At 42.2% G+C, this 11,089-nt stretch overlaps 1 protein-coding gene across 1 annotated transcript in view; it reads left to right on the top strand.

Moving 5' to 3' along the window:
- Positions 1–348: 348 nt before the first annotated feature.
- rxfp1 (relaxin family peptide receptor 1) overlaps positions 349–11,089 on the top strand; it is a 140,604-nt gene continuing 129,863 nt past the window's right edge. The window contains exons 1-2 of the mRNA XM_049585117.1: positions 349–418; positions 532–646. Of these exons, the coding sequence (XP_049441074.1) occupies positions 604–646 (43 nt within the window). The 5' untranslated portion in view covers positions 349–418; positions 532–603. The remainder of the gene's footprint in view (positions 419–531; positions 647–11,089) is intronic.

Below are 11,089 nucleotides of genomic sequence, written 5' to 3'. Positions count from 1 at the left end.
TTGAGAATATTGGTTGCGATGCTTTTAAACGCATCAGTCCTCTGACCTTCATCACAAACCCACATTGGGAGGCGTGCTTTTATATCTTACATGCACCTGGAGAGTTTACCGCCGACAAGAGGCGCCTAATGAATGCAAATCAGCAGAGCATTTGATGTGCAGCAGTTATTTTCAATATGTTCTCTTCAGAGCCTGGATTTCCCTTTTTCTGCAGAGTCCCAGATACATTCCTCCTCCTCTTCCTCCTCCTCCTCCTCCTCGTTTCTGTCTCTCACTCCCACCCCCACCCCTCTGTGCGCGCTGCACCTGTGCTGCCGCTGCTGCCCGTGTGCGTCAGATGATGCCAACTGATTCATTAAACCTTCCCCTCTCTGTCGGACTGGCTGCAGACCGAGTCGACCTTGCCAAGCGGCTGCAGGTACACCAGCTTCTCCTACTCGTCTCCACCACCCACGAGTCTCATCTGCACGCTTTGCATCGCACAACAACAACAGCACGCGAACAAACTTTTGGTGTTATTTTTACGCACAGGTTCCCGTTGTGGACAATCAGTCCGTCACCACCGCCACCCGCGCGATCTTCACAACAACTTCAAGAGGGACCATGCAAGTTTATGTGGTTGTGATTTTCGCGTATGGAGTGTCAGGTAAGTTCAGAAACTTCTCTTTTTGACAAATTTACGAAGTCGTTGAAGCTTACATTTTTTGCCTTTCAGGAGAGCGCACATCCTGCTCTACTCAGCCAGATCTGTTGGGGTTGCACACAATTTATCAGGCAATTTATTTGAATGAAAGAAGCAGCCTGGTTGTTATTTGAGCGACTTTATGTGACTTTACCACTGATTTGAAGAAAAAGCGGGCGTTTACTTGGAGAGTGATTTTAGGATAGAGATATGAATATGTTTTTGTCCACCAGGATCCTTCTAAATGATATTTTTGATGTATTATTCCTTTTATATTGCGTTTAAATCACCTGGAATTTGTATCAGCATTTTGAAAGCGATACGCCACCCACTATGCAATAACAGCCTGGATATAGTTGAATTATCTGGAAGCAGAAAAGATAAAAATCAGTGGGAGGCACCTGCAGGATGCTCATGATTCTGTCTGGATATATCCTCAGTGATAGACTATATAAGGTATTTGTGTTTTTATCCCCTGTGTTGTGTGAGGTTCTCAGTGGGTGCTGTGGGTCCTCTGATGACAGTTGGAGATTTCTTGCCCTCTACAATGCTGCATTCTCTACTAGCAGCAAATGCGTGAGCTGTTATCAGTCACTGACCAGTTGTTCTATGTGCATCCTGCATCAGTGCAGGTTTGCAGGTCCGTGTGAAGCCTGGTGGACTAAGGGTATCCACGCACTGGATTCAAACTGACAGCTATTGTTTGCTGGGTCAGAATGTTTTACCAAGAGCCTGTCAGGTCAAATTTTGCCTCTAGCCCAGAGGAGCCTTAATCCAATGTGTGTGTTTTGCGCTCTTAAATCAAGCTTTGGTATTTCAGCTGTAATGCACAATGGTAACCTCCATAGCAAGATAAGCTCCATGCTATAAATGCATTGGAACCTGATGTGGATGTTACACATCTTAGGTGATAATTGCATTCTTTAGTTTGGCTGTAGACCAGAGTAGCTTTGTGCATTGAGGTTCATATACGGCCTCTGCACTGGTCAAGACAGGGATCTGTTGCATTACTGTTTCTGATTCTAGCCAGACCCATGCACCCAAGATCTGTGGAGAAATTCAAAGTCATATCTGGCCCCGCCATATGCTACTGCCTTGTGAAAAATTGATCTCATGCAAGGGGGTCTTTTATGTTGTCACAGTCCACAGATGTTAGGCCACTCTTCAGGAGCTCAAGGAGTAATGCCCTAAAGATCTTTTGAACCCTGATTTACAGTCAGTGCCATCAGGCACTGTTGAACCATCTCTGAGTCTCCCAGTTTCCCTCTAAGGGACAATAAAGATACTTTCAACTTTGAGCCCTCTGTGGCTAACTATCGCCTGCGGATGAATCAGGAACTGTCTGTTCCAGGGGTGTCAAACATACAGCCTGTGGACCAGAACTGGCCCCCCAAAGGGTCCAATGAGTCCCACTGGTTGACTTTGCACACCTAATATTAATGCGTTTGTGAAGACTAAAGGCTCATTTATGCTCAATGTTAGACATGTACACGCATGGATGTCTTCTTTCTGTGCTCTGCGCTCATGCCATCTGAATGTGTGCACATTTTCTAAGAGCTTACAGATACAGACAAAACAGCAGTGCCACCAGAGATTGTGGAGGCAGTGTAGCATAGTTCATACCAGATACACCTGATGAAGACATTTCAAAATGTGGATGGCTGCGGCTCAGAGGTAGAACGGGTCATCCGCTAAAGTCTGCATGTTGAAGTATCCTTGGGCAAGCTTTTGAACTCCAAATTGCTCAGTGGCTGTTCCATCAGTGTATGAGTGTGTTAAAAACTGAGCAGCAGGTGGCCCCTTGGCTGGTAGCCTCGGCCACCAGTGTGTGAATGTGTGTGTGAATGGATGAACGCAACTCTCGTAGTGTAAAAAGCACTTTGAGTGGTCAAATGATTAGAAAGGTGCCAAAAATGGTTTAACAGCATGAATCGTTAATGTAGTCAAAATAATTCTCCATCCACACGGGTTGATGTATTTAATGGCCTCGCAGACCACCACTGTGCACAACGCTGCCTCATTAGAAGGTAATATTAGTTCAGCCTCCTCCACCATTTGTTGAAACTTTTGACTGCGCCCTTTAGTGCCATCTAGTGGATGTACTCATGCCAACATAAAGGATGATTGAGAGTATGTGGGTAGAGACGGTTATGTTTGAAGAGAACATATCTATTTAAATCCAAAAAGGGAGTAGAAATGAGCCTCAAGAGATGTCAAGCATCAGAAGTAAGTTAAATACTGAGTATCCTACTTTGTGTAAAATGCTGCTTCAGAGGCTTTTCCACCCTGACCAGAATACAGCTCTCTCTAAAAACAATGATTGTAGCCAGATTTAAAGATATTGAACATTGTGCAAAATATTATCAATCAGCAGCTTCACTACAAAAGAAACTGTATCAGATTATATCTTAAAACTGTATCGGTTGAACCCTGTCACTAAGGCACTGCCAAAACTTTTGATTTGTAAATGGTTTGTAAGGCAAGGGATAACTTGACCTGCTTCCTCAATCGCTCCCAGTTTAGTTTAGTGTGGTGCCGGCATTACTGTGCAAGGATAGAGATGTATGGAAGAATGTAATGGCAGTGAGTAGCAGACAAACTGACTGTGGAAAACTGTGACATATTGTCGAAATTATTATTTTACTTCATTACTTATTTCTCTTCATCTGTTCAAACACATCAACATTGTCAGAATGTACTTGCGCTGCTTCACTAAAAGAATGGGAACATTCTGAAGATGCTATTTATAAGCTGTTACGCAATGGTTGTACTGGTTCGGCCCACTTGAGATCAAATCAGGCTGTATGCAGATCATGAACTAAAATGAGTTTGACATCCGCGCTCCAGTTGGTCCTTATCAGCTTCTGTTTGGCTGACTCAGTCAGTGGGAGTGGGCTATCCTTAGTGTGCCTTGTCGTGTGCTTGTGCAATTTCAGTAAACCTTACAGTGCCTGTTTTTTTACCAGACAGATTCTTATTTCATATTCCATGAAAGATAGATAGCGTAAAAATGTTGAATATTTATGGCTGATTTTGAGTGCGATTAAGGTCAAAAGTTCTCCCATGAGGACGATGAAGTATACTTGAATAGTTTTTGTTTGTCCCTCCATGGTGTTTATTATTATTATTATTATTGATATTATTATGAATGCAGATAATGAGTAGATATTTCCTCTTATGTTCAAGTGCAACTTTTAACTGAAGACCCAAAGGACTTTATACAATGTCTTTGTGGGTGCAGACCCAACAGCACGGGCCTGAACATAAAGCCAGTGGCCCCGCAGCACCCGACAGCCAAATGTCAGCTAAGTGTGTCAGGGCACTTAAATAGACCAAACATACATTTTCAAGTCCAGGTGTTCATTTGAAATTAGACTTCTTTGTCTCAGATGGACTGAACATTTCCCACTGCAACCTCACAAGTTGTCAAATACAGATGCATCTCGCAACTCTCAGCATCTTAGAGCACTACAGAGGAGGTCTCTGTGATGCACAAGCAGCAGCCTCTAGGGATTGAAAAAATGAAGCCATCGGGGCGCCCATTAGCTCACCAGGTAGAGCACGTGCCCCATGTACAAAGGCTTTGTCCTTGTTGTACCAGCCACAAGTTTGATTGCAACCCATGGCCCTTTGCTGCGTGTCCGACTCTTTCTCACTCCGAAGTCGTCAAAATCCAGTGCTTGGGCAGTAACTTGTGGTGCCAGACACTGACGGGAAAAAGCCATCCTCTAACATCGGCATGTTACGTGGCCGGTCGCCATTATAGTTTAACTATGCCTACTGACAAGGTGACTTTATTTTGAAAGAGACTGTATGTAAATGGTAAATTTCCTGTGAAAACAGAGGTGTATTTTGAAAGAAGACAATACATGTCACAGGTAGAACTTGATGCAGTGTCCCAGATAGGGTTGGGACATGTCCGATTCCTTACCGATTCCTCTTACCGATTCCTTCTTAACAGTCCAATTCCTTACCTATTCCTACATTATATTCATTATACTTGCTATACTTAAACAAGTATACAATAAACACAAATGCAATCATAAAAATACAAAAACTTTATTCTAACTGTAGCACAGTACAATTAGATGAAAATAGCCTACACATTTGTGTGTGGTGTGTATTTCAGATTTAGAGCTTGTATCATCTCCCTGAGAATATATAACAACAAAGTGATTCTCTGATTTCTACAGTAACACTATTAAAATTAACCAAAACAATGTAATAAAAAATACTTATATGCATTCATGCTTGGGCACTGTTATTTACGTGACAACACCTGAACAGAACACACACACACATTGGCTGTTTGTTTCTCCCTCTCCCCTCGCTGGAAGTCTCGGACCTCCCGCCGCCAGCCTCCGCCTTGATTATACGCTGAAAATTAAATAAAAGAGGGAGACAGGTTTTTCCTATTTTATCTTATTTTGTTATATTTCTCCCTCTCCCCTCGCTGGAAGCGGACCTCCCACCGCCCACTCCCGTCTCAAACACGGAGGTCTCCCTCTCCGCTGAGCACCCACGGCACACACCTGTAACCATAACAACTGTGTGACACAAACTCAGTGCTTTAGTCATTAAATACTGTCGGGCTCGGTCGGGTTCGGACAGAAATATGCGGCCTGTGCTGCACTCTAATGGAAATGCACGTGATGGGTTTTTTTTTTTTACAATCTAGGAACCGTTACTCCAAATGTGATGGAACCGGTTCCGGAACTGGAACTTTGGACCCGGTTCCAAAAAAGAACCGGATCTGGATCCCAACCCTAGTCCCGGAACATCAACAACCAACGCACCCAGGGTACCTTGCACGTCGTATCTGGACGTGGAAGGTCCCTGACCGATCATCGATATGTGACAAGGTCAGAATCCCCCAATCCCAAATGGATCCCTTACAGACTCGTTGACTCAAGCCCTAAGCCCTTACAGACCAAGGACCAATTCCGTTTCAGAATCAGAATCAGAATCAGAATGCCTTTATTGTCACTGCAAAAAGAATTTGCAACGAAAATGAAAGTGCTACATCTATTTCAGTGCCTAGGTAAAAAAAAAAAAAAAAAAAAAAAAAGACAAAAATAAACAACAACAGGAACATCCACACAGACATTTCTTCTCCTTAGCCCTTGTCTTGGCCCTTCCCATTGGTTTTGCGTGTTCACGTGAGGGGAAGCGGTGTCCCAATTCTCCGTCAGGTTAGCTCTTAACCTGATGGAGAAATGGAATTGGTCCAATGAGAATGTGTTGGCATGTCATCCTCTCCCCTTCCCTCTTTCATGCTAATAAACTTGCCTTTGCTTAAAGGCAAAAAAGCCCTAAAAAATATCTTTAACAAAAAGAAAAGCAAAACCACCATGAAGTGCCAAAAACTGTAGTTCACTGAACGGTCACCTGAAGCTGGCTCCAGAAGCCAGTCAGTCTCCATTGACCCCAACAACTTCACAGCAGAAATAAACGTAAAAAAAAAAAAGTAAAAAGCAGTTTTGTTCTCTCTTGCTAATTTCCACCTTCATGGCAACTGTACAGGGGTTTTATACGGTATAACTCACCCATTTACATTTTATTAAAACTAAAAGTTAAGTTAATTAAGGCAGGCAGCTTTGAGTGACGGGCTGTCTGCCGATAGTGTCCTCTGCTTTTAAGTCAGATCCATCCCTCGCTCCACAGCTCCAGCCTCTTGCTCAAATATGGTCACTTCTGGCTCCAAAAAAACAAGATGGCAACAGCCAAAACCCCGAACATGAGGCTTCAAATTGGAGTCCACAAACCAGTGGATGACATCACAGTAACTACTTCCATTATTTTCAGTTTGTGGTGATGCATAGCTGAAACACAAAGGCAACAAAACTACTCGGTTAGGTTTAGATAAAAGATTCTGTCTTGGATTAAAATAAGTACCTGTGCTATGTCAAACTAATATAATGTGACATGATTGACGTCAGTGAGCAACAACCGGACATAAATTACTAACATTATATTAAAACAACACTGACTTTGGTTTGGGGACACTAACTGTGGTCTCTTGAGTGAAAGTCTTGTTTTACCCATCCACCTCCTCTTCCTCCCATCCTTTGCTACTTTCGCTCTTTATACTCTGTCAGTTGCGCTCAGTGTCAGGTATTGCCATCTATGGGTCTTTACATTGGAGTTATGAGCCCAGAGATTCTCATAAAGAAAATTATAAAAAGAGGAGGATTGAACTGCAAATTGCATATAAACATCTCCAGCGGGTGTGTTGTATGGTAATAGTCTGCACACCGACGTATTGTTCCTTATGAAAAAAAATGCACACAGCATGAGACGTGATAGGAATATGTTGTGCATTTCTATTATGTAATCTGTACTGGACTTGTAGTTCTTTTGTCATTTGTGATATTTCTTCTCCAACACGCTGTAAAGTACGAGCTGTCAAATGTCTTGTGCTGCACAGCGATCAGAGACGCAGTTTTCTCACTTTATAGCATTATGGTTTCTTCTGTCTCATTTAATTCTGACAATGCTCAGTAAGTGGTGGAGAGAGGACACCTTTGTGTCATCATTACACTACATTCCTGCTTAAAGGCTAAACTTTGATTGACAAGCTTGATTAGGGACTTTTCTTCACTAATCATCAAAAACATCATGTGTTTCTTTTGTGCATAATTTGATCCCAGAACCATCATCTGCTGCGATGGAGTTCCTTCGACTGAAATCATTTGTCCTGGTCGTGTAGTGGCAGGCATCATACATCCCACACAGTACAGGATGACTGGTTCTAAACAAATTTCATATTTCCCAGTCATTTACAAGTGTATTCTTCAGGGAATTTATGTGCGATTTGTTTTAGAAAACAGACATCTTAAAGGATCCTTTCATTAGTGCGCCTCCTGGGACTGACAGGTGGGGTTTTCACAGTGATGTGGCAGCACTTACCTGTAACCTCACCATTGTATTATGATGCATCAGCAGCAGAGCTAAGCCACTCATGGATGAGGATCTCTTCTGCTTTCATTCAGCATCATATTGCTTGAGAAGTGTGCACTGCACATGGAGCAAAATGGAGCTCAATAGCAAAATAAACAGATTAGACGTTTTATTTTAACAGCAAATTCTGAGTTTTCCTCTGTGGTTAGTTTATCTGCTAAAGTTTTTTTTGTGTTATGTTTTTAGTTTGTCTGTTTGTTTTTTACGATTAGAAAATTGGTGTTACGTGACCTCAAGTTCATATGGAAAATGATGAATGATAATTCATCCATCCATCCGTCTATTTTCGTCTGCTTATCCAGGTCACAGGGGCAGCCAGCTTAGCAAAGTACTCCAGATGTCTCCGTCCCCAGCATCGCTTTCTGGCTCCTCCTGGAGAACCCTGAGGCGTTCCCAGACCAGATGAGATATATAATCCCCCCAATGTGTTCTTGGTTTGGCGAAGGACTGGGCGATACGGACAAAAATTTATATCTCTGCATTTTCAGGCGAGATGGTGATACGCGATAGATATCTTGGTATTTTCTCCAAAATGGGCAACATGTTTTCAGCTGCAGGTTAAAACCACATTTCATGAGATGAGACATGTCATGTGCACTTTTATAAAAACAGACTGATCAAAATAAAATGCAAAGACACCGATTTTTTTCCCCCTGTTTTAAAATATACAGCTGCACAACATGTAAATGAAAAATGTTATAAATTAACTGGAGCTACAGAGGTTTAAAGGTTCGCAGAATGAGGGCACAAAACTATAACATGAGGATAAAAGTATCAAGTAGGTCTAGATCTATCGTAGTAGAAACAGTCAGTCTTTGTGAGATGGGTTAACAAGTTGTTTACCATGAACTTTCAAATACAAGTAGTGCTGGAAAATGATTTAAGTCTTTTTATTTATTAAGGCTATTAATGTTATTTATGCACAGAGCATCAGAGGGAGGGAAGGAGCGAGAGACACTTTGTCTGAGTTATACACATCTTTTATATAAAACGTCTCTGTTGTTTAAACAGATCTGTCGCGTGCATCCAGGTGCTGTCTCCATGTCACAAAACAGCCTCCGAAAAAGAACAGCAATGCGGTATGATCCACCTTACACACAAAAAAGCAAATACACGCTCACCTGACACGATCAAGCAGCTCTGTCTCCCACACATGCAGCGCAGTGCTGGCCTGCCCGTGCTACTACATAATTTAATTCATCTCACAGACTGATTTAGCATAACACGTGCATCATATAGGCCGATGTTGCACTGTAGACTAATTAACAGACAGATTAAACAGAGAAGCAGCTCTGTGTCTCTCTGAGTGTCGCTGGGGAACTTGTGAGTGAGTGAATGAAGCAGAGAGTGTGAGAGAGGAGAGATGCACACTGGTATGCATTATGTTACGCAACTTGACCCTATATCGATTTAAACGGTGTCATCTAAATCTATATTTGGCTTGAAAATATATCGATATACATAGTTGATATATCACCCAGCCCTTGTCTGCCTCTGTACCAGTCTGACGATTAGTAGCTATATATTGTTGTTCCGCTTCCAGCAATCACATTATCAAGGTGCTTTTATTGCTCTGCTTTACTACTTGCTTTAGGCAGAAAACAAGATTCGCCAGATTAGGCTCTGGCAGTATCAGGTTATTAACATAAATCCAGGTATTTAGAAATCCCAAAGGTGCAGTTTTTCAGTACCGTCAAAAATACAGATGCTCCTCTTTCTATTAAACTGATATGTAGATGTTGTATTAAGTTGATGTAATACTAAACACATACCACCAGAGGTCAGTCTATTCTGGTGGGACAGGCAGCTAAGCTGAGAAACACGGCAACTGCGAGTGCTGGGGATGATGCTACGGAAGTAGTGAAAATGACAAATGCCTCTGCCCCTGTTTGGGAGTATTGCCACATGTAACTATATCCTGTGATGACTACAGAAGCAGTTTAATTGCCACATGATTTTATTCAAAACACCATCTCCATTTAGCCCACTGATGTGTCAGTGTCTGCTGCAGCAATAGGTGTCATTGCTTCCTCCAGCAAGAAGGGCACTTATATCCGTAAATATTTAACCCAGCGAGACTTGTCAGAGTAGGCTAATTGCATTTAGCGTGCTTTCACAGCTGCCCCGTTTGGTTCGGTTCAATCAAACTCAAGTTCGTTTGCCCTCTAAGTGCGGTTCATTTGAGCAGGTGTGAACACAGCAATCACACTCAGGTGTGCACCAAAACAACCTGACTGAGACCTTCTTGAAGAGGTGGTCTCAGTCTGGTTACAAACAAACTCTGGTGTGGTTCATTTGTGGTGAGAAGGTGTTCTGACCTGGATCTGAACCAACTGCAGTCACATGACACATTGTTTGGGTTAAACATGAGCATGTTACAGTCCTGGAGGATTATTAATGTGCACCTCCTCCTGTACTGCCTTAATATGCACATTCAGCACATCCAATGCATCAAAACATTGTTTCCTAGTTGGAGCCGCGCCTCGTTTTCAAACTGTATGCTTTGACTAAAATGAACAATGACAGCAATATAGTCCACGATGAACAGCGCTAAAATCAACCTGCGTAGTTGTCCCTCCATTGTGACGTTAGAAAGTGTCACATTTATCTTGCAAGTGTACTCTTCTTCAACATTTGCTTTACTTCCTGGATTTTTCCCACATGGAAATTCTGACCAATCAAGAGCAGCTTTCTCACACAAGGCATTTGATCTGGTCCACTTGTAGATGCTGCCGTGAGAACACGAACCAACTCTAGGCAATTATACAACTTTGTGACAAAACTAGTCCCTGATTCAGACCAAAGCAAGACAACTCTAGGACCAGCAGTCCTGTCCTCATGAAAAATGAAGCATACTCATGAAACTCCCCAACAGATGTAGCTGCAGTGGCTGATGCTGATTTTCACATTTGTAAATATGAACTCAGATCTGCTGTTTGCACTTTTTTTTTTTTGGCAAACTTGCAAGTTATTTCAAAATAATAAGCACTTTACCACCTACTGTTGGCTGAAGACGTTCAGTATTCCCCGAACTAATAATAAGTAAACTAGAACATTTAATCAGCCACTGCTTACACTGCTGTCCTGTGACACCAGGGGAGGTGGAAAAAGCAGAAAGTAGCTTCTTCATTTTTCACTTTGTCATCTATTGTGCTTCGAGGCATGTCTGACCATGCTGAGTGTTGATTATCTAACACAGCTGAAGTACGTAATTACTGTGCTGTTGAACACATGGTTACATGATGAATATAATCAAATGATATGACTCTGAGCCAACGCGCCATGTGGCAGCTGTGACACACATAATGTAGTGCATCTGTAGTGCTTCCCTCTATGGAGGATTTCTCCACTTATCACTCTTTCTGTAAAGTGAATAATCTGAGGGTCTTGATACGAGAGACTGTCTTCAAATTAAATGTTTTTGACGAGAGAATCTTTTTTAAAAAA

Source organism: Epinephelus fuscoguttatus, linkage group LG9, assembly GCF_011397635.1.
Source record: "Epinephelus fuscoguttatus linkage group LG9, E.fuscoguttatus.final_Chr_v1".
Taxonomy (NCBI): domain Eukaryota; kingdom Metazoa; phylum Chordata; class Actinopteri; order Perciformes; family Serranidae; genus Epinephelus; species Epinephelus fuscoguttatus.
The sequence above is the reverse complement of the archived record's forward strand: the minus strand, read 5'-3'. Positions and strand labels throughout refer to the sequence as shown.